Source organism: Eptatretus burgeri, chromosome 11 (genome assembly GCF_056783735.1).
Source record: "Eptatretus burgeri isolate ZD-2024b chromosome 11, Ebu_testis_v1, whole genome shotgun sequence".
Taxonomy (NCBI): Eukaryota; Metazoa; Chordata; class Myxini; order Myxiniformes; family Myxinidae; genus Eptatretus; species Eptatretus burgeri.
In genome coordinates this window covers 91,402,270-91,423,111 of record NC_140971.1, presented here as the reverse complement: position 1 = coordinate 91,423,111, position 20,842 = coordinate 91,402,270, and the positions used below count along the sequence as shown (strand labels likewise).

The following is a 20,842-nucleotide window of genomic DNA, read 5'->3' as shown; positions in this document are numbered from 1 at the left end:
GTGAAGGCATTGTTAAGCAGGCCAAAAAAAATGGTGGCTTCAGACTCATGCGAGCGGACAGAGGCTAGCCAAGATTGTGCACAGCCATGTTGGTAAGGCTTATTTTGCTTTTTAGTGATGAACACCCTCTAAATTATCTTCAAAAGGGGTGCTTTAATTAACTCAATCACAGAATTTTAATTCATGCACCACCTTGGATTTCCCTGAGTATGCATTCAAAGTTTGGAGCTGCTAGGTTTCACGGTTTTGGAGTTACGGAAGAAAATGATTGACTGACTGATGGACACACTCTGACATTTATTATTATCTTGCAAATACCACCGTCGCTTTGAGAGAGAGAGAGAGAGAGAGAGAGAGAGAGAGAGAGAGAGAGAGAGAGAGAGAGAGAGAGAGAGAGAGAGAGAGAGAGAGAGAGAGAGAGAGAGAGAGAGAGAGAGAAGCAAGGAGGAATTGGTGGGGGAGTGAGGAGTGAAGAGAGAGGAGGGGAGGGTGAGGAGAGGGGAGTGAGGTGGTAGAGAAAGAGAGAGAGGGGAGGGGGAGCAAGGAAGTGGGGGGAGCAAGGAAGTGGGGAGAGCAAGGAAGTGGGGAGAGCATGGAGGAGAGGAATAACGAGGAAGGGCGGGGAGCAACGCCTCACCAAATGGTGTTAAACACTCTGGGGAAAGGGGGTGCAAGGAGGGGGTTGGGAGCGAGAGAGAGGAGAGAAAGAGTGGGGAGAGAGAGGAGGGAGGGGGAGTGAGGTGGGGTGGGAGAGTGCGGAGGAGAGAAGGGAAGTAAAAGGGGGAAGGAATGAGTGAGAGCAAAGAAATGGGGGGGGGGGAGAGGGATTAAAAGATAATGTTATTAGAGCGAACGTAGTGAGCTTCATCCTTAACGCGTGCACATGAGAGAATAGGAAACAACAACAACAACACAATACCCTGACAATTTGGAATCCGTGTCGTTGGTTATGACCCTTTTGCTTCCAGTTTTTTTTTTTTTTGCTTCCGGTTTTTGTCATGGGGAATGATGCATGCCGGGAGATAAAGGCATCGTCGGAGACATGAAAGGCCCAAATAATATCAGACATAGTGTATATTTCCTCCACTGATTTTAATAAAGATGTCTCCCGCATCATCAAAAAATAATATTTAATCGTGATTTACATTATTTGATCGCTGATCCCGAATCCAGGCTGAAGTAACTGGAAATTGCGTCAAAATCATCAGCTGTGCGGCCCTTACATGTACCACGGTATAGTTGGCAAGTATACAGTTGTGAACAAGTTATAGGTAAAGTCAGAAGCGAATGCAAGAAGAATTCTACGTTCGCTTCTAGGCTTTGCCTATTCCATATTACATATACATCTATCTATAATTCCAGCAATCTCTGTGTGTATATACTGTGTGTAACTTGCCAGGTATATTGCTGGGGCCGTGTGGATGTGCCTTTTCAAGGTTTGATATTAATCGGACAAGTGGTTCCCAAGTTATGGCCATTTATTTACCAAACCAATGACAGGACACGGTGCTATGACATCACAATTCTTCTTGTTTTTTTCCTTTCTTTTTTTTGCATGTACGGCCACACACTAGTTCTCGTATACATTATATATATATATATATATATATATATATATATATATATATATATATATATATAATATATATATTATATATATATTATATATATATATATATATATATATATATATATATATATATATATATATATATATATATATATATATATATATATATATACATACATACACACACACTTTTCCAGGTATTTACATCATAGATGCTGTGGTGACTTGCTTTACAAGATTGAGCATTCACAAACCTTTTCCTTGCCTTACATCACGTGACTATGTTCTCGCCAGTCCTGATTGATTACACGACGTCGACCGGTGGACGAATGGGTGGAGTCCTTGTTGTTGGAGGTAGAGTGTACGAGGTGCAGTGGGACGCAAGAAGCACGCGGGCCACCATCTACTCCGCTTTATTGCGCGACCAGAAGCACACTGCTGCCACCCCTAGCGGGCGAGGCATGATATACAAAAACCCAATCACGTGACAAAACACACTCCTCCCCTCGTAAAATGACCCGTCACACGATGAACGGACAATCACAACATGACCATCTGAAACCCATCAACACTCATAATCCTCCAAGTACCGCGGCCGCACCCTGACCCGCCTCGGACGGGCAGCGCCACCAGACAGCCCAGGCTCAGACGCCTCCCGGCTCGGTCGAGGTGACACCCTCGCCGGACTCGCACTTTCCGCAACACCAGCCACCCCCGACCGCCCAGCCTGCTCGACGTCCCCGGGTAGGACGGCATCAGGCGAAGACCCCCTTGGCGTCGGCCCAACCAGCCCCGGCGACACAACGTCAGGCGCCGGCGATACTACCGGTGGGGGCCCCGCATCGTTCGGCCCGGGGAGGTGTGGGGGGGGGTGACGCTGAACAGCGATCATGCATTTGGTCCACGTGCCGCTTCCACACATCCCCACCATCAGTCCGCACCATGCAATTCGCCGGCCCCAGCACCACAGAGACCACCGCCGGCACCCATTTGGAACCGTGGAAATAATCGCGTACCATTACCCGCTGCCCCACCTCGAAGCTGCGCAGCCGCGTCGGACGCGACATTGCCCCACTCCCCGACCCTCCAGGCCGCAGCAAATCCAGCCTGGACCGCAAAGCCCGTCCATAGAGACGAATGGCAGGCGAATCACCCGTGATAGGATGAACTGCGTTCCTGTAATGGAGCAAAAAGGACATCGACCACCGTCTGCACAGGTGCAACACCCCCCCTGCGCAAAGCCCGCTTCAACATCTTGACAAACGACTCAGCTTGGCCAAAGCTTGGCCGAAGCAATCCCAAAACAGAGTCGGGTATATCGATAGAGTCCTTGACACGTGTTGATTGTCAAAAGCTCGCTACTCCCGGGATCCATCGGCAGGTGAAAATATGCATCACGCAGGTCCAGCTTCGTGAAGTATTGACTCCCTGCCAATCGTGCATATATTTCATCGATTGACGGCAGTGGATATTGCTCCACGCTGAGCCCCAGGTTAACCGTGGATTTGAAGTCCCCGCACAATTGGACGTCTCCATTCCGTTTCAGCACCGTGACAACCGGGGTGGCCCAATCCGAGCACGACACCCGTTCGATCACTCTACAGGCCTCCAGCCTATCCAGTTCACCCTTGACTTTGTCCCGCAGGGCATACGGCACCGGACGCGGTTTACAAAACCGAGGAACCACCCCCTCCTTCAAGAAGAGTTTCGCCTCCATGCCCTTGAGTTTCCCAAGGTCGTCGCTAAACAACCCTTGATGTCTTTGAAGAATCTCCTCCAACTGATCCTCCCACTGGCTCGGCACGGGTTGCACAAGGTGAACTGCGGCCCAGTCTAGCCTGATGCGGGCCATCCAATCTCGGCCGAGGAGAGACAGCCCGCTCCCCCGCACGACGTACACCCGAAGCGTGGCGACCTGGCCTTGGTACCGCACAGACACGTCTGCCATCCCGACTGGTGTTATCTTCTCGCGGGTGTACGTGAACAGCGTGAGGTTTGACCTGATAAGCCTCAAGCCGTTGAGTCTACACGCGGTCTGTTCGCCGATGAGCGACACCGCTGCTCCCGTATCGACCTGGAACGTGATCGGCGTTTCGTTCACTTCGACTTCCACCGTCATCGGGCGCGCCGTCGCCGGGCCAATTGAAAACAGGCTCAACAACGGCCGCTGGTTCCGCCCCGAGTCGCCTCGCACATCGCCGTCCATGACCTTAACGGTGGCCGTCGCCCCACGGCACACACGCGCCAAATGACCCACCTTGTAACAATTCAAACACACGTTGCCTTTACACGGGCATGCACGGCGCAGGTGTCGACCTCCACATCCCAAGCATGTCCGCGGGGTCACCCCGCCGCACGCGCGGCCGCGTGGCGATGTCCGACCCGCATCGAAGATCGTGCGCGCGTCCCGGGGTGCTTGCGACCCCGCGTGGCCGGTGATGGCTCGAACATCCCCGCGAGTCTGCTCGACCGCCGTAGCCGTGCTGACCGCCGAGTCGAATGTAATGGCTTCATCCTTCAGCCGTAAAACCGCTGAAACCATCTTCGCATCTCGTAAACCAGCAATAAAACCATCTCTGAGCCGAGCTGGACGCTCCCCCGCCGTGAACTTGCAGGCCACGGAAGAACGCTTAATCCGCGCCACGAACTCAGCGACGCGCTCCTCTGCTCCTTTCGAGAGGCGATCGAACTGGAATCGAGCGAGCTGCAATGACTTCTCCGGCGCCATGTGTGCTTTCATTGTCTCCACAATGTCCCGAAACGACAGCTCGTCATCCCGGGGCCTGTTCGGTGCCACTAAATCACCCAGCAGCCGATAATGCTCCGGCGAAAGCGAAGCGAGCAAGATCGACTTCTGCTTGCTCTCGTCGACCACATCGTTCGCGTGGAAATAGCATTCCAATTGCTCCGAAAACAATTCGAAGTCGTCCCCGTCGAAAACGGGCATAAGTCCGTATTCAACCATCCTCGTCAGCCAACTAGAGTGTACGAGGTGCGGTGGGACGCAAGAAGCACGAGGGCCAGCATCTACTCCGCTTTATTGCGCGACCAGAAGCACACTCCTGCCACCCCTAGCGGGCGAGGCATGATATACAAAAACCCAATCACGTGACACAGCACAGGAGGGTTACCGGTCTCTCTTTCTGGCGGTGTTTGTGTCAGTGGGTTTTCTTTTTTCCTCCGAACTATTCAACGGGGATTCTCGAGTCCACGCATCGTTGAATTGTTTTCATAAAGCAAATGATGTGGAAACTTCATGCTCTCGGTTTTAACATTCGGCTTTAATTTAATCAAACGAACATTCCACCTCATTCTGCTTCTTGTTACCTCGGCCGAGCTGGCGAGCTTTTCCCGCCTTATTGACGTCGACAATATTTGACAAGAACCGTGATTCTGATTCAGTATATATTGTTTTTTATCGACTACTTTCGATCACCTGACGTCACATTTCGATACCGAGTTCGTCATTGAGCATTAGCACGACGCAGTAACTCGACACATAGAAGGATCACCTTGGATATCCGACAGATCGGCTCTCACCTGCCGTGTTTGTGGTGATCATCGGCCACATCTGCACTCTCTATCTGTGGTGATTTGTAAGTTTTGTTTCCGAGTTGTTTTACCACAGCGAACAGAGTACAACAACAATTCACACAAACTACATTTCCACAATGAATTCCTGACAGAAAAAAAATAAAATTGAATAGTGGAAATTGCTTGACTCACCCTCATCCTCCCGTTTATTGTTCATTCTTTCTTTTAATTCGATCTTTAATTACAGCGCGGCGACATCGCGCTGTTATATAATTGGCTATTCTGTCCTGTGTCTTCTGTCACACTTATTGTTGGGTGTGATGTGGGCGGAGATTGCCGGGTGGATTGTGGGTGGATTGTGGGCGTGGATTGTGGTTGGATTGTGGGCGGAGATTGCTGGATGGATTGTGGGCGGAGATTGCGGGTGGAGTGTGGGCGGAGATTGCCAGGTGGATTGTGGGCGGAGATTGCCAGGTGGATTGTGGGCGGAGATTGCCGGGTGGATTGTGGGCGGAGATTGCCAGGTGGATTGTGGGCGGAGATTGCCGGGTGGATTGTGGGCGGAGATTGCCGGGTGGATTGTGGGTGGAGATTGCCGGGTGAATTGTGGGCGGAGATTTCCGGGTGGATTGTGGGCGGAGATTGCCGGGTGTATTGTGGGCGGAGATTGCCGGGTGTATTGTGGGCGGAGATTGCCGGGTGAATTGTGGGTGGAGATTGCCGGGTGGATTGTGGGCGGAGATTGCCGGGTGTATTGTGGGCGGAGATTGCCGGGTGAATTGTGGGTGGAGATTTCCGGGTGGATTGTGGGCAGAGATTGCCGGGTGTATTGTGGGCGGAGATTGCCGGGTGTATTGTGGGCGGAGATTGCCGGGTGAATTGTGGGTGGAGATTGCCGGGTGTATTGTGGGCGGAGATTGCCGGGTGGATTGTGGGTGGAGATTGCCGGGTGTATTGTGGGCGGAGATTGCCGGGTGAATTGTGGGTGGAGATTGCCGGGTGTATTGTGGGCGGAGATTGCCGGGTGGATTGTGGGTGGAGATTGCCGGGTTAATTGTGGGCGGAGATTGCCGGGTGTAGGCGGAGATTGCCAGGTAAATTGTGGGTGGAGATTGCCGGGTGGATTGTGGGCGGAGATTGCCGGGTGAATTGTGGGCGGGGTAATGCGGAAGAGCGACGTTTTTTGTGCTGAATCGTTTTCTGTGTGACGCCGGAAGTTGATTTTCTGAGCAGGAAGTAATAATCTTCCTGTTCCGTTAGTTGTTGACGCGCAGCGTTGTAACTCTCGTTCTTCATTGTTTTTCACCAGAAGTGGTTATTACAGCGCGGCGACATCACGCTGTTATAATATGGAATAGGCAAAGCCGAGAAGCGAACGTAGAATTCTTCTTGCATTCGATGCTGCAATTTCCGGTTACTTCGGCCTGGATTCGGAATTAGCGATCAAATAATGTAAATCACGATTAAAAATTATTTTTTGATGATGCGGGAGATATCTTTATTAAAATCAGTGGAGGAAATATACACCATGTCTGATATTTGGGTCTTTCATGTCTCCAACGATGCCTTTATCTCCCGGGACGCATCATTCCCCATGACAAAAACCCGGAAGCTAAAGGGTCATAGCCGACGACACGGATTCCAAATTGCCAGGGTATTGTTGTTTCCTATTCTGTCATGTGCACGCGTTAAGTATGAAGCTCACGACGTTCGCTATAATTGGCTATTCTGTCCTGTGTCTTCTGTCACACTTATGGCCGTGTACGTCCCTTTGATCTGAGGCCTATAAATAGAAATTTGTCCAACGTCACAACTCTTCCCATCATGCATGCTAATTCACCGTGTCTCCATTTAAATTTTATAACTGCAAAATTGTTTCATCATTCTTAACCTAGACTTTTACTGCCCCCAGCCACGCGATATCAAAGTATTCGCTTCTTGTTTAATTTATTTTGCCTTCCAAGCTCCAGTGATTTTCCCCATGAAGAAACCAATGCACTGACATCACCGTATCGATCACGACGGTTTTAATTATGTTCGATGCACACCGGCTCAATGAAGCTGGTTAATTTTGGCACATTCCTAAATCTTTTCTTTACTCGATATAGTTGTCCAAAAAGTCGAAAAAGTGAAGTTTCATGCTTTGGCAATTTCACATTTTCCTGCGTTTATGTATGGAGGAGGGACCATAGCCTTGTTTGCTTAAAAGTAAATAGGTACAGTGCCTATAGAAAGTTTACAGCCTCCCCCCCCCCCCTTTCAAATTTTTCACCTTTTGTTGCCTTTTTGCCTATAATTAAATTGCATTGAAATCAGACTTTTTCCACATCGTAACCCACAACTTCCAAGGGAAAAACAAATTCTACAAACTTCAGAAAATTACTTAAAAACAAAAACTAGCCGGGAGGCGACCATGGTTCGCAGGCATTATTGAACAATGCCACGATAGGTACAATTGAATTAGTGGAAGCTTTTGAAGAAGCCCTATCGTAAAAACCTATCTCTTCCGTCAAAATTGACCAAATCAAAGAGGATTTTTTTATATGTTGTACTTATGGACATTACGCACAGCTTCGAGGAAATGAAATTGTGAGAAAAAAAATCGCGTAAAAATAAATAAAAAGTTGAAGTGGGCGTGGCTCCGCACACAAGGGGCGTGGGACGCCCCTAATACAAAAAGACAACTCGATATCACTCGATGTCCAAGTTTCATCAAGATCGCATCAAATGTCACAGAGCTATGCCCTGGAGAGAGTCACAAACAGACAGACAGACACACAGACACAACGAAAATAGTGGTCACTGCTGGTGCCCGCGAACCAACACAACGAAAATAGTGGTCACTGCTAGCGCCCGTGAAACAACACAAAACTAGAATATCGGTCTTGGTTGGATAAGTGTCCACACCCCTTATAATAGGAATTATAAGTTTGCTCAGGTGTAAACAATCACCTTCAAAATCACACACCAAGTTATTGGCCTCTACCTGTGTTAAATTGTCGTGATCCTGATTATTTCCGAATAAAATCAGCCGTTCCTGGAGGTTTCCTCTGCTGGGTAGTGCATTTCACAGCAAAGACTCAACCATGAGAAACAAGGAGCTTTCAAAAGACCTTTCAAAAAGAATAAAGTTGTGGAAAGGCACAGATCAGGGGATGGGCATAAAAAATATTTCAAAGACCTTGAATATCCTTTGGAGCACAGTCAAGATGATCATTATAAGAAGTTGAAGGTGTATGGTACCACAGACCCTGCCTAGATCAGGCTGTCCCTCCAAACTGGATGACCAAGCAAGTAGGAGACTCATCAGAGAGGCCACCAAGAGGCCAATGCGAACTTTTAAAGAGCGACATGCCTTCATGGTATGTGACACTGTGTGCTTGTCACAACAATATCCCAAGCACTCCACAAGTCTGACCTGTATGGAAGGGTGGCAGGAAGGAAGCCATCACTCAAAAAGCCCACATTGAGTCCCATTTGAGGGATGCAAAAAAACACTCCGGATATTCTGAAGCCATGTGGCAAAAAGTTTTGTGGTCTGACGAAACCAAGATGGAACTTTTTGTCCTTGATGCAAAACAGTATGTTTGGCACAAACCCAACACAGCACATCACCCAAATAATACCATCCTGACTGTGAAGCATGGTGGCGTCAGCATTATGTTATGGGAATGTTTCTCATCAGCAGGGACTGGGTGGACACTTGTCATGATGGAAGGGAAAATGGATGAAGCAAAATACAGAAAAATCCTTGAGGAAAACCTGCTGCCCTCTGCAAAGAAAACTTAAATTGTGACAGAACTTCACCTTTCAGCATGACAATGACCCGAAGCACACAGCTAAAGCTACACTGAAGTGGTTAAGGAACAAAAAGATAAATGTCCTTGAGTGGCCCAGTCAGCGCCCCGACCTAAATCCAATCAAAAATATAGGGCATGATTTGAAGATTGCTGTCCATCAACAGTCCCCATGCAACTTGAGTGAGCTTGAACAGTTTTGTACAGAAGAATGGATAAATATTGCCCAATAATGGTGTGCAAAGTGGGTAGAGACCTATCCCAACAGACTCACAGCTGTAATTGCTGTCAAAGGTGCTTCCACCAATTAATAACTTGGGGGGATGGGGGATGGGGGGAGGGTGGACACTTATCCAACCAAGATATTCTCTTTTTGTATTTTTAATTAATTTTCTGAAACTTGTAGAATTCGTTCTTCACCTGGTAGTTTGTGGGTTACGATGTGTAAATATAGGTGGAAAAACTCTGATTTAATGTAATTTAATTCCAGGCTATAAGGCAACAACAGGTGAAAATGTTGAAAAGGAGTATAGACTTTCTATAGTTTAGTTATAAGAATCGTCATTTCTATAAATCATCAGATTTCACTCCACATTTCGACACATTTAGTCCACGATATCTGATCCTCAAAGTCAAAATCATATTTTGACGATACACTTTAATTCGTCCGTGAGAGTAGATTGTGGAAAATTGTACCATATAATGCATGAAGTCACTCCAAACTCCTAGTTTGAAAATTATAGCACTTACAAATGCGATGTATGCAGCGATTTGTCGGCATGTAGATACGGCATTCGATGATATCAGTGAGGAAGGTGACAAAAAACATTTTCATTTTGAGCGCTTTATCGTAAATAAACGTTGCGGCCTGTTCCAACTTGAGGCATTGCTGAGCAGGCCGAACAAAATGGCGAAGTACGACCGCAGTGAGGTGTAACTGAGGATGCGCCTTAAGATCACATCGAGAGTGAGGTGTCCGAGGATGCTCCTGATAAAGGATATAATTAAATAAGGCTGTTATTTAAATTAAAATGCACCTGACAAAGTAATTATATCATTAAAGGATATAATTAAATGACTCAAACAATTTTCACTCTTGCACTTCCTTGGTGTTCCCTCAGTATGCATGCAAAGTTTCAGGCTACAAGGTTTTATAGTTTTGGAGTTAAACGTCTTTTGTCTGCGATACAGCTTGGCAGCATGATCAAGACTTTATCAAGGCTTTTTGACCTCCTCTAGTCTTGCACTTAATGCCTTGCTTTTAATGTAACCTTCACCTCTCCTTCACCTGTGGAAGAGAGTGTTTTGGGGGCACTCTTGTTCCTCAACTACTGGTAATCCCTCTCTTGTTGCAGATGACTCAACATTGTGTCATACAGTACCCCCATCCCAATGACAGGCAGATAGCAGCTACATCACTCTGCTGATCTGAAATTGAGTAGATACAGCCCGTGTAGATACATCTAATTTTCCGTCCGTGCCCTTGCACGGTCTCATGGCTGGGACGCGTGGCTCCCTTGGCAGGCACTACCCTCTGCCGATTCTCCTACGATGGCACCCCCGGGCACTACACTGCCTCCGAGCCTACCAGCTCCCTAAACACCGGGGAGTGCCCCCCATAGCGACTCCCCTGAAACGCTCATGTGGCAGGCTGGCGCCCCGGGCCCCTTCCCTGGGTTCCCATGCCCAATGCACTGCCCACGCGGCTAATGGAACCCCTGGCCCCCGCATCATGCGGGCACACCCATGCCCACTACACTATCCCAGCTCCCCATGGGCCCTTGGCCTACTAGCCCGGTGCCCGGGGTACCCACTCAGCGATACTCACCTTTCGCAGCCATGCTCCCAGCCCGTCAACAGGGCTCCTGCACCCCTCCAAAACAGGTTTCGAGCCTACACTCCCACCAACAGCAAAACGACTTCCATTTTGTCAATTTAACTAACCCACAAACTCACTTTATCCTGACCCCTTGGGCGGGAGTCACTCCTCCCCCCCAATCACTCATCGCACCATGCATTCCCCATTCGCTCCATACACACAGGCTCGCTGGCCTCACTCACTCATCAAGTTCCCATACAATTCTCCAACTCACACATCGCTGAATTCTGCCATCCTCCTCTTGATAATCCCATATCTAACTCATGCTCCCTCGTCATCCCTTAAACTACAGCACGTTCCATTTAACACTACGTAGCTAAGCTACGTCCCCTCTACACACTCACAGTCTGTCACTGTCTCCAAGTATTATTTCCCATCCTAAATCTCAACTACAATCCCTCGAACTAATCCATTCCACGGGCCCCATGAGGACTTACCCCTGCCCCATGAAGCCGGCCTAACTAAACTAACCCTTCCCCCAAGCGAGTGCCATCCTGTGCCCGGACAGGGGATATTCCACCCCTTTCCCAGGAATCCTGGTCACCCGAAGCGAGGCTTGCTTTTTCTCTTTTTTTTTTCCGCGCAGCACCAGCGCGGCAACTCGCAACCTGCGCACCAGCGCTGCAATTCACAGCCGCGCACTTTTGGCATGACGTAATGGCAGCTGTTCGCATCCCTCGTTCCTCTTGGACGGCATCATCCGGCAGGGATTCACCCTCCTGCCAGATTCCAACCATACGTGCAGCCATGACGTCACCCGATGCATCAAAAAAGAACAAGCCTCGCGTTTCGAGGGGTTCCCCACACGAACACATGTGTTCTCCCCGTCCGTGACCTGCGCCGTGCGCTCTGCGAACAGAACACACTGCGCAGGCCACATAGAGCTTCACACACACGCCTGCGTGGAGAACCCATCCGTTCCGCATTCGTTATCCAGCCAAGCTTTTGTCCGTCGAGGGATCGGCAACATTCACCACGGGCGTTTCCGGACTGGGTTTCACTCCCGCAAGCGCGCACGTGGCGGCCTCGTGCGCTGCACGGCACGAACCTCGCGCTCGCCGCTGGGTAAACCCGGCGCAGTCCCCAAAACAGCTACGGCCGCTACTCGGCCCCTGTCCCTCATCTGTCGCCATCGTCGTCTCCATTCAACACACGCACTCCCACGTGTCACGACGCTCATGCACCACGACATGACATTCACCCCGGGAGACGCGGCTGCATGTTCGCACATGCCCACAGTCATCTCCCTCAAGTACCGCTCTCTCACACACACTGTCTCTCTCACACGGACGCTCTCACTCACACCCAACCTTTCACTTGCACAGGGAGTCTCACTCACACCATGCGTGCTGGAAAGCACGCATCTCCGCACACTCGCAAACACACACACCTGCACAACCACACTGGGAATTCGTGTCCCCACAAGGGTTCCCGGGGCCTCTATACCCCCCAAGCTGCACGTGCACCCATCTACAGCACTCGACCCCGCCCAGCACGACCGAACCCACCTGGTCGTGACTCGCTTCAAGGGAGAACAGCATCTCCCTCCGTTCCCGAAGGAGGCCATCCAGCTGCTCGCACCGGGTCTCCAAGCAGTCCGCCAGCTCGCCCCCATTGAGCCTCGCTAACTCTGTGTGTGTGTGTGTGTGTGTGTGTGTGTGTGTGTGTGTGTGTGTGTGTGTGTGTGTGTGTGTGTGTGTGTGTGTGTGTGTGTGTGTGTGTGTGTGTTCTGTCCCTTCAACTCCGTCCTTATCGTGCAGTCTCTCCTCTATTTTTTCTATCTCCCGAGTCTCTCTACATTTTATTTCTGTTGCCTCTTCGTGTCTATTAGTTTCTTCCTGGATCCTCGTCTCTGTTTCCTCCTTCGTTTTATTTAATTCATTCTCAACTCGGTCTATCTCCCGTGTCTCTGGCAACACTTCTACTTCCTTCTTTGTCTCTCTTGCTTCCCTCTTCTCCATTTTTATTTGTGTCTCCTTTATTAGGGTTGGTCCTAACTGTTCCTTCATCCGACGAGTGGCGTCGATCAAGTCCTGCACCACCAACATTGCTCCTTGTGGTGATGTCACACGTCCCACATTATTGTATTGCTCTACTTCCTGGCTCCTTTTGAGTCGTTCCTCCTCTCGGAACTTCCTGAGTTCTTCGTTCTCCTTCCAGAGTTTTTCAATCTCCGTTGACTCAAATTTTGCTCTCCCCTCGAGCTGGTTAATTTCAAACTCGTATAGTTTTTGTTTTCTCTCCCACTGTTCCTAATGCTTTTCAGCCTCCAATCTCATCGTTTCTTTCACTTGGCTTAGTTCTTTTTCCTGTTTCGTTCGTTGTTCTTTCATTATCTCTGCATACCTCAACCTTGCTTTCTTTTTCAATTGTTCTTGTCCTTCTTTTTTAATTTCTTTCACCCCCTGCCCCTCATTCTCCAACCTCATAGTTTCCTTCAATTGGTTGATTTATTTCCTGTGTTTCATTCGCTGTTCTCTCTCTACTCTTCCTCGTTTCCTTTCCTATAAAGTCTGTTTCTCTTCTGTAATCTATTTTAAACGGCATCTTTACCTCTTCCAGCGAAGGTGGAAGGAGGTTATGTTTTCACCGCTGTCTGTCTCTCTGTCTGTCTGTGAGCACGACATTTCAAAACGTTGTGGACAGATTCAGACAAAACTTGGTGGACAGATTGGGTGTGTGACAAGGACGAATCGATTCAATTTCAGTGAAGATCTGGATATATGAGAATTTGTTTAAATTTTTAAGTGATTCTTCACCATTGAGAGATAGGACCAAAAATGATATATAGCACGATATCTCAAAAAGTTGCCAACAGATAATGACAAAACTTGGTGGATGAGTTGGGTTGGAAACAAGACCAAGCCGATTAGATTTTGTTTCCTGTCCGAATCCAGATCCGGACGATCAGTGGGATACAAAATTTAAATTGTTCAGCCTGGTGGCGGTATGTGCTCAACCGAGTGCCATTATAGTCTTCTGTTGCAGCTGAAACTGTTGAATGAGTAGCGATTGCTTTGGAGGGTAAATTACCCCCACCTCCTCTCCCTCTTTCATTCCATTAAGAAATACCATGAACAATGTTGCCTACCCTGATGCTCCATTCCCAGGTTACTTTGACGGGAATGGCCGATGCCGTCTCTGTTATGCTTCTTGTCTCACCTGCGATTCATCTGGTCCAAAGGCCTGTCTCTTCTGCCATAACACAAGGTTAATATATGGCACTCTGATTATACATCACATCACAAGTTCTACACTTTGTCAAGAATTGTCAGAATGCTGTACAGTGTACAGACTAAGGAAAGTGATCAGGATACAGGTAATAAAAAACTTTTTTTTACATATATACAAGGATGTATGTATGGTATGGATAAAAAGTATGTAAACAAGGCAGAGACAGTCACAATAAATTATCATGTTATGTGAAACCATCCCTACATCTTTCTTTGCATTCACAATCACCACAAACACAAGTTGAATCCAGTGTGTGTGTTTTGTTGATATCTCCATAATTCGGGTTTCAGAAGGTGGAACGGAGCCCTCCCAGCACTCGAAGTATCCGCCTTTGTTTCGGTGAAGGATCATGCTTCATGGCCTAAATTGTGAAGTTGTGTTGTTCTCAGAGTTTTGCTCCAAGGGCTCTTTTCAGGATCGCCACTGAGCCCCAGACAACCTCCAACTCTAGTTTATTTGTGGTAACCTTTCCAGGGATGGTTTGTCGGTTCTTTGTGGGGTTCTTCTTCATCATTCCCATTGCTACAATTATCACTGGTGCAATTTTGGCATTCTTTAACTTCCAGGATCTTTTCACTTCATTCGTGAGGTCTTGATATTTGATGATTTTCTTGATTTCTGCATCGTTTAGTCCAAAATCACTGGGTACTGAAACCTCAATTAGCAATGCCTTCTTTTCCTTTTCGTATCTGACTACTATGTCTGGTCGAAGTGCTTTGCTTTCTTTGTTCACGCTCATTGGGATCATGAGGACATACAGTATGTGAGCATTGTGGCCTTTTTTAAAATTATTGCTTTTCGTTCATGTTTCCATGTGGTGTGTGTGTGTGTGTGCATGCGTGCGTGCGTGCGTGTTAACCATTTTATATTTCACTGGTCAGATTCATGCATGGAAACAATCAACATACACTATCATTGCAAATGGATGAAGGGATGGACAGTCAACAACCATTGTCCATAGTCTGCATTTAGGTTGATAATTTAAATACACATTGCGTGTGTTTGAAAGAGTATGCCATTGTGAGATGATACCCTGCCATAATTCCCTGCTTGCGATCTAGAGCAATATAATTAGCACAAACCGGTGGTGCATAGGTAGCACACTTACCTTTTAACTGTCTTAACTCAATGATGTCTCGCATGCAGGATATTACATCACAAAGTGAACCATTAGTCAGAGGAACATTAAGCTGGGGTGTCCCATCTGCAAGTATTAGTTTATGAACTTAGTAAAAGATCCAACAGTGTATTTTGCTTTTGAAGGATATACTCACAGGAGTCCAAGAAATTCCAACGCTTTCTTATTTTCCAATATTTCAGTGTGTGTGTGTGTGTGTGTGTGTGTGTGTGTGTGTGTGTGTGTGTGTGTGTGTGTGTGTGTGTGTGTGTGTGTGTGTGTGTGTGTGTATGTATATATATATATATATATATATATATATATATATCTATATATATATATATATATATATATATATATATATTCTCAAGGATATGGGGATGGACCAGGCATCTTCCTGGGGGATGGCCAGACGGAGGCCCCTGGAATACTGGCGGAAAGTGGACGCAGCGGTGTGTTGATCCGGCATGTGCTCCCATACCTGACCTGACCTGACCTCTGCGTTTCCGAGCACGGTCTACATTTCCTATGAGCTGCGATTTTGTCTGGATCTCAATACTCCCAAACTTTGATAATGCGAGCGGAAAATTTGTTTGTTTGAGATGGCATAAAATGGCATAATATTCTCCGAAGAGACCTGGAACCAAAGGAATTAAGTCTCCATCTCAGATTCCTGGTCAGAGGCCAAGTCTCACTTCCATCGAGCAAGACTGGAAGCACCAAGGACCTGAGACTCGGACTTTCGTCCTCCTGCACAGGTACCGGCAGCTCCACACCCCATGATCCAGTGAATCCATGACTCCTCAGGCTCGACCGAGACGTCTATTGACCTCTGGCTCACAGCCAGCAGAGACATGCATATCACTGCCAAGGTAAGTGAATCTCTCCATGACCTCAACATCCTTACCACAAACAGGTACAGACAAGATAGCAGCATCCAAGATGTAATTGAAAGCCTGGATCTTAGTTTTGACCAAGGGAAACCTGTAATCCCAGTGGCTCCGACTCCTCATTCAGCACCTTGAGAAACTCATATTATTATCATTTTATTTTTTTCATCGGCTACATTCTGGGAAGTCAAAATGTTGTGGGTTATTCCCTGAAGAGGAAAGAAGGGGAAAACATAACATCATTTTTCGAGTAAGCAACCAATGGGGTATATGCCTTACAATACATGCTTTCAGACATCCATGATCAACCACAAAATGAAACTAGAACGGCACTCTTCGACGTCGCGACGTCAACTGATATACCTCCACACACATTATTACATCATTATAATACTTATACCAAGTTTGATTTAAATCCTTTCAAGTGTTCTCAAGCATCCCAATTTTAACTGACATGACCTCTGACCTCTTGATGCCAAAATTTAATCACTTCATCTTTGCATCGTTATACATACTTATACTGAGTTTGACTTGGATCCCTTCAGCCATTCTTAAGTTAACTTGGTAACAAAAATCTATCACAGACGGACGGACAAACCGAAAACACAACTCCTCTGGCGACTTCGTCGGTGGGGGCATAAAAACATTTTAAAATGAAAGAGATCAAATTCCAAAAACTCGTGTGGACTCGTATGCATGGTCAGATGGACTAGACTACACTCGTGTGGCTGTGTGGCCTACACTAGAACTAGTTAAGCTTAAGCTTTGGTGCAATCAGTGCAGGTCCACTCATAAAGACCCTGATCAAATTCTGCACTTCCCATCATCAAATATAATAAAAACCCTTATTTAAGCAGAAGTTGCGCATCCTATACACTGAATCTTCCAGAATCTTCTTTTGAAGCAGACTTTTGTGCACCATTTGTTGCGAAAGATATGATGTCATATGTACAATGTCGGTCGATTCTCTATAAAACAGGTGACATCCACATGTGCATACTGCATATGCGTCTGAAGCCGAAATAATGGACATGACTGTTTTTTGACCACCTGCATGTAATTACATTACTGGGAAATTCACTGAGGTTGCAGCTTCTGCTTAAGAGTAAAAATCTTTCATGGAAAGACAGAAAAGTAAATTTTTAAAATTTAATTTCACCATTTTTTACTTCTCTATAAATGGGATAAAAATCAAGGCTGTGGAAAATATAAATGTGTTTGATGAAAACAGAATGTTGAAACAGACCAGGGGGACACCAGATGGAAACAGACCAGGGGGACCCCAGATGGAAACAGACCAGGGGACCCCAGATGGAAACAGACCAGGGGGACCCCAGATGGAAACAGACCAGGGGGACCCCAGATGGAAACAGACCAGGGGGACCCCAGATGGAAACAGACCAGGGGGACCCCAGATGGAAACAGACCAGGGGGACCCCAGATGGAAACAGACCAGGGGGACCCCTGATGTAAAAATGTCATTTCTTTTGTACAGATTACTGAACCAGCATGAGTGTGTCTTCGAGTGTCCGGCGGGCACTTTTGCTTTTGAACAAATCTGTCGGAGTTGTGGAGAAAGACAAACACTCAACTGCACTGACTGCGGCTCAGGTAAAATAAATAAATAAAATAAACTACTACCTTGTTAAATGCACACTTAAAGATTAAAACGATAATTTCCTGTTTGCTCTACAATTCGGTTTAATACTCGACAACTGATGTTTACTGAAAATTCAGTGATGGCGAACAGCACCAATGGTGGTGATTGATCATGGAAGTGCATGACTTCAGTATTGGAGCTTTCATGACAAGTGGAAATTTATTTGGCTAATCCTGGACAGATCACCACTCCATCAGTCGGTACATCAAGATTTGCTGAGCTGTCTAGGAATGAAACTCATGCCAGCTAGGCTAATCATGCAAAAGGCTTCACCCACTCAACCATCGAGCCACTCCGAAACCACAATGGTTCACAACAATGGACCGTCTGTGCAAATCAGTGCTCATTTGTTTCCATTGATTGTCAAATTAAAAGGCCTGCCAGGATAGCCTAGAGGAGGGGTTATTAAAAATGGGGTAATTACCCATTTCTTTCCTCACCCCCCCCCCCATCATGATTCATTCATCATGTCGACACTCTTGTAAGACCGATTGCCAGTTTTCTTCTCAAGCTCTAACTTTACCAACGTAGAGTTCATGCTGATGATGTGTCCATATTCTCCGAATTGACAATGCTATTGGAGGTGACTGAGGATGTGTCCATGTTCTCTGAATTGACAATGCTCCTGGAGGTGACTGAGAATTTGTCCATGTTCTCCGAATTAACAATGCTCCTGGATGTGACCGAGGATAATATGTCCATGTTCTTTGAATTGACAACGTTATTGGAGGTGACCAAAGATGTGTCCATGTTCTCCGAATTGATAATGCTCCTGGAGGTGACGGAGGATGTGTCCATGTTCTCTGAATTGACAATGCTCCTGGAGGTGACCGAGAATGTGTCCATGTTCTCCGAATTAACAATGCTCCTGGATGTGACCGAGGATAATATGTCCATGTTCTTTGAATTGACAACGTTATTGGAGGTGACCAAAGATGTGTCCATGTTCTCTGAATTGACAATGTTCTTGGACGTGACCAAAGATGTGTCCATGTTCTTCAAATTGACAATGCTCCTGGAGGTGACTGAGGATTTGTCCATGTTCTCTGAATTGACAATGCTCCTGGATGTGACCGAAGATGTGTCCATATTCTCTGAATTGACAATGATCTTGGAAGTGACCGAAGATGTGTCCATGTTCTCCGAATTGATAATGCTCCTGGAGGTGAGCGAGGATGTGTCAATGTTCTCTGAATTGACAATGCTCCTGGATGTGACCGAGGATGTATCCATGTTCTCCGAATTGATAATGCTCCTGGATGTGACCGAGGATATGTCCATGTTCTTTGAATTGACAACGTTATTGGAGGTGACCCAAGATGTGTCCATGTTCTCCAAATTGACAATGCTCCTGGAGGTGACTGAGGATTTGTCCATGTTCTCCGAATTGACAATGCTCCTGGATGTGACCGAAGATGTGTCCATATTCTCTGAATTGACAATGCTCCTGGATGTGATTGAGGATGTGTCTATGTTCTCCGAATTGACAATGCTCCTGGAGGTGACCGAGGATATGTCCATGTTCTCAGAATTGACAATGCTCCTGGAGGTGACCGAGGATATGTCCATGTTCTCAGAATTGACAATGCTCTTGGAGGTGACCGAGGATGTGTCCATGTTCTCCAAATTGACAATGCTCTTGGAGGTGACCGAAGATGTGTCCATGTTCTCCAAATTGACAATGCTCTTGGAGGTGACAGAAGATGTGTCCATGTTCTCCGAATTGACAATGCCCCTGGAGGTGACCGAAGATGTGTCCTTGTTCTCCGAATTGACAACACTCTTGGAGGTGACCGAGGATGTGTCCATGTTCTCTGAATTAACAGTGCTCCTGGAAGTGACCGAGGATGTGTCCATTGACTGATGATATCATTCAGCATTTACTTACCATCAATAAGTCTATGAGTGGACATACATCCCTCCCTGGTCTATGCTGAAAGCAGACTTTCAGGATTCTTACCTGGAAACCTTCTGCCAAAGCCCTACATATCAAAGCTGATCATGTAGCAATTTAAGCCGTCACACCGACACTTTCATCTGTGAATTCTAGTTTCTCATGTGTTTGAACTAACTTAAGATATAATAGGGCTTTTGACACCAAGGCATCAGGATTATTCATCTTCGTTTTTTTGTAAGAGTTAGACTCTAAGTTAATCCTTATTTTCAGTAACCAATGGATGGCAAAATATCTTGGAAAAATGATACGAATAAAATGAAATTCTGCTTTTCTCATATTTACCATTTAAAAAAAAAAAGTACGGGTAATTACGGTTTTGTTGAATAGCTCAAGGCATAACAGTGCCAAATTGGCTTAAACAACAATGGCCAATATGCACCCGAGTCTCCAAGCTGTCGAGCTTGGGTTCGAATCCCAACTCATCGACAAACCGTCATCCTGGTGTGTCCCAGGCAGGGTGATTTGTCAATGTGTGTGCCGTCCCTCAGATGGACGTTAAACTAGGTGTGCCATCTGCCGGCATTCGTTGGTGAACGTTAAGTATACCACGGTGTCCTTTGCAAAGACATCCTGAAAACAAAATTCAACTTGACAAACTTCAAAAGATGGCTGACTACCACTGCAAAAGCAATGGCAAACGACCTGGTGTAATCCTTGCTGTGAAGTTGCTTTGGCAGCACTGAATCTGCCTTTGGGGCAGAGTACCAGAATTTTTTTTTCAATAACATTTTAATAAAATTAATGTGGTTAAAAAAATTTCCCACAGGTGCTGGCCGACTAGTGAGAATAATAATATTAACTAGAACTGTGAGCAGTGATATTGGCTTCCAAACAGTCTAAATCTGCCAACCACATGGAGCCTCATTCGTACATTTTCTGGGAAAATAGAGCCCAAATCCATTGTCAGCAGGAAAAAATACATGGAGGGTGTGACTTGGTGGCGCATTCAGCATCAGCAGGCCAACCAACATATAGTAAACCAGAAGGGCACTCGGGAGAGTGCATACCTCTGCCACGTAATGCCTGATACACAAGAACATATCGGGCATCATACGTTTTTGAAATATGCTACACAGTACTATATATCGTTTTTGGCTCGAACACTCAATGGTGAAGAATCACTTTAAGAATTAAACGATTCTCGTATCCAGAACCGGATTCGGATCTTCAGCAAAATTGAAGCAATTCCTCCTTGCGACACACC

General features: G+C 46.6%; 1 protein-coding gene across 1 annotated transcript in view; it reads left to right on the top strand.

Annotated features, from left to right (window-relative positions):
• The window catches only part of LOC147017616 (proprotein convertase subtilisin/kexin type 6-like), a 141,759-nt gene that overhangs the window by 118,498 nt on the left and 2,419 nt on the right, over positions 1 to 20,842 (top strand). Inside the window, exons 21-22 of the mRNA XM_085847373.1 lie at positions 13,891 to 13,990; positions 17,517 to 17,632. Coding sequence (XP_085703499.1) covers positions 13,891 to 13,990; positions 17,517 to 17,632 — 216 coding nt within the window. The remainder of the gene's footprint in view (positions 1 to 13,890; positions 13,991 to 17,516; positions 17,633 to 20,842) is intronic.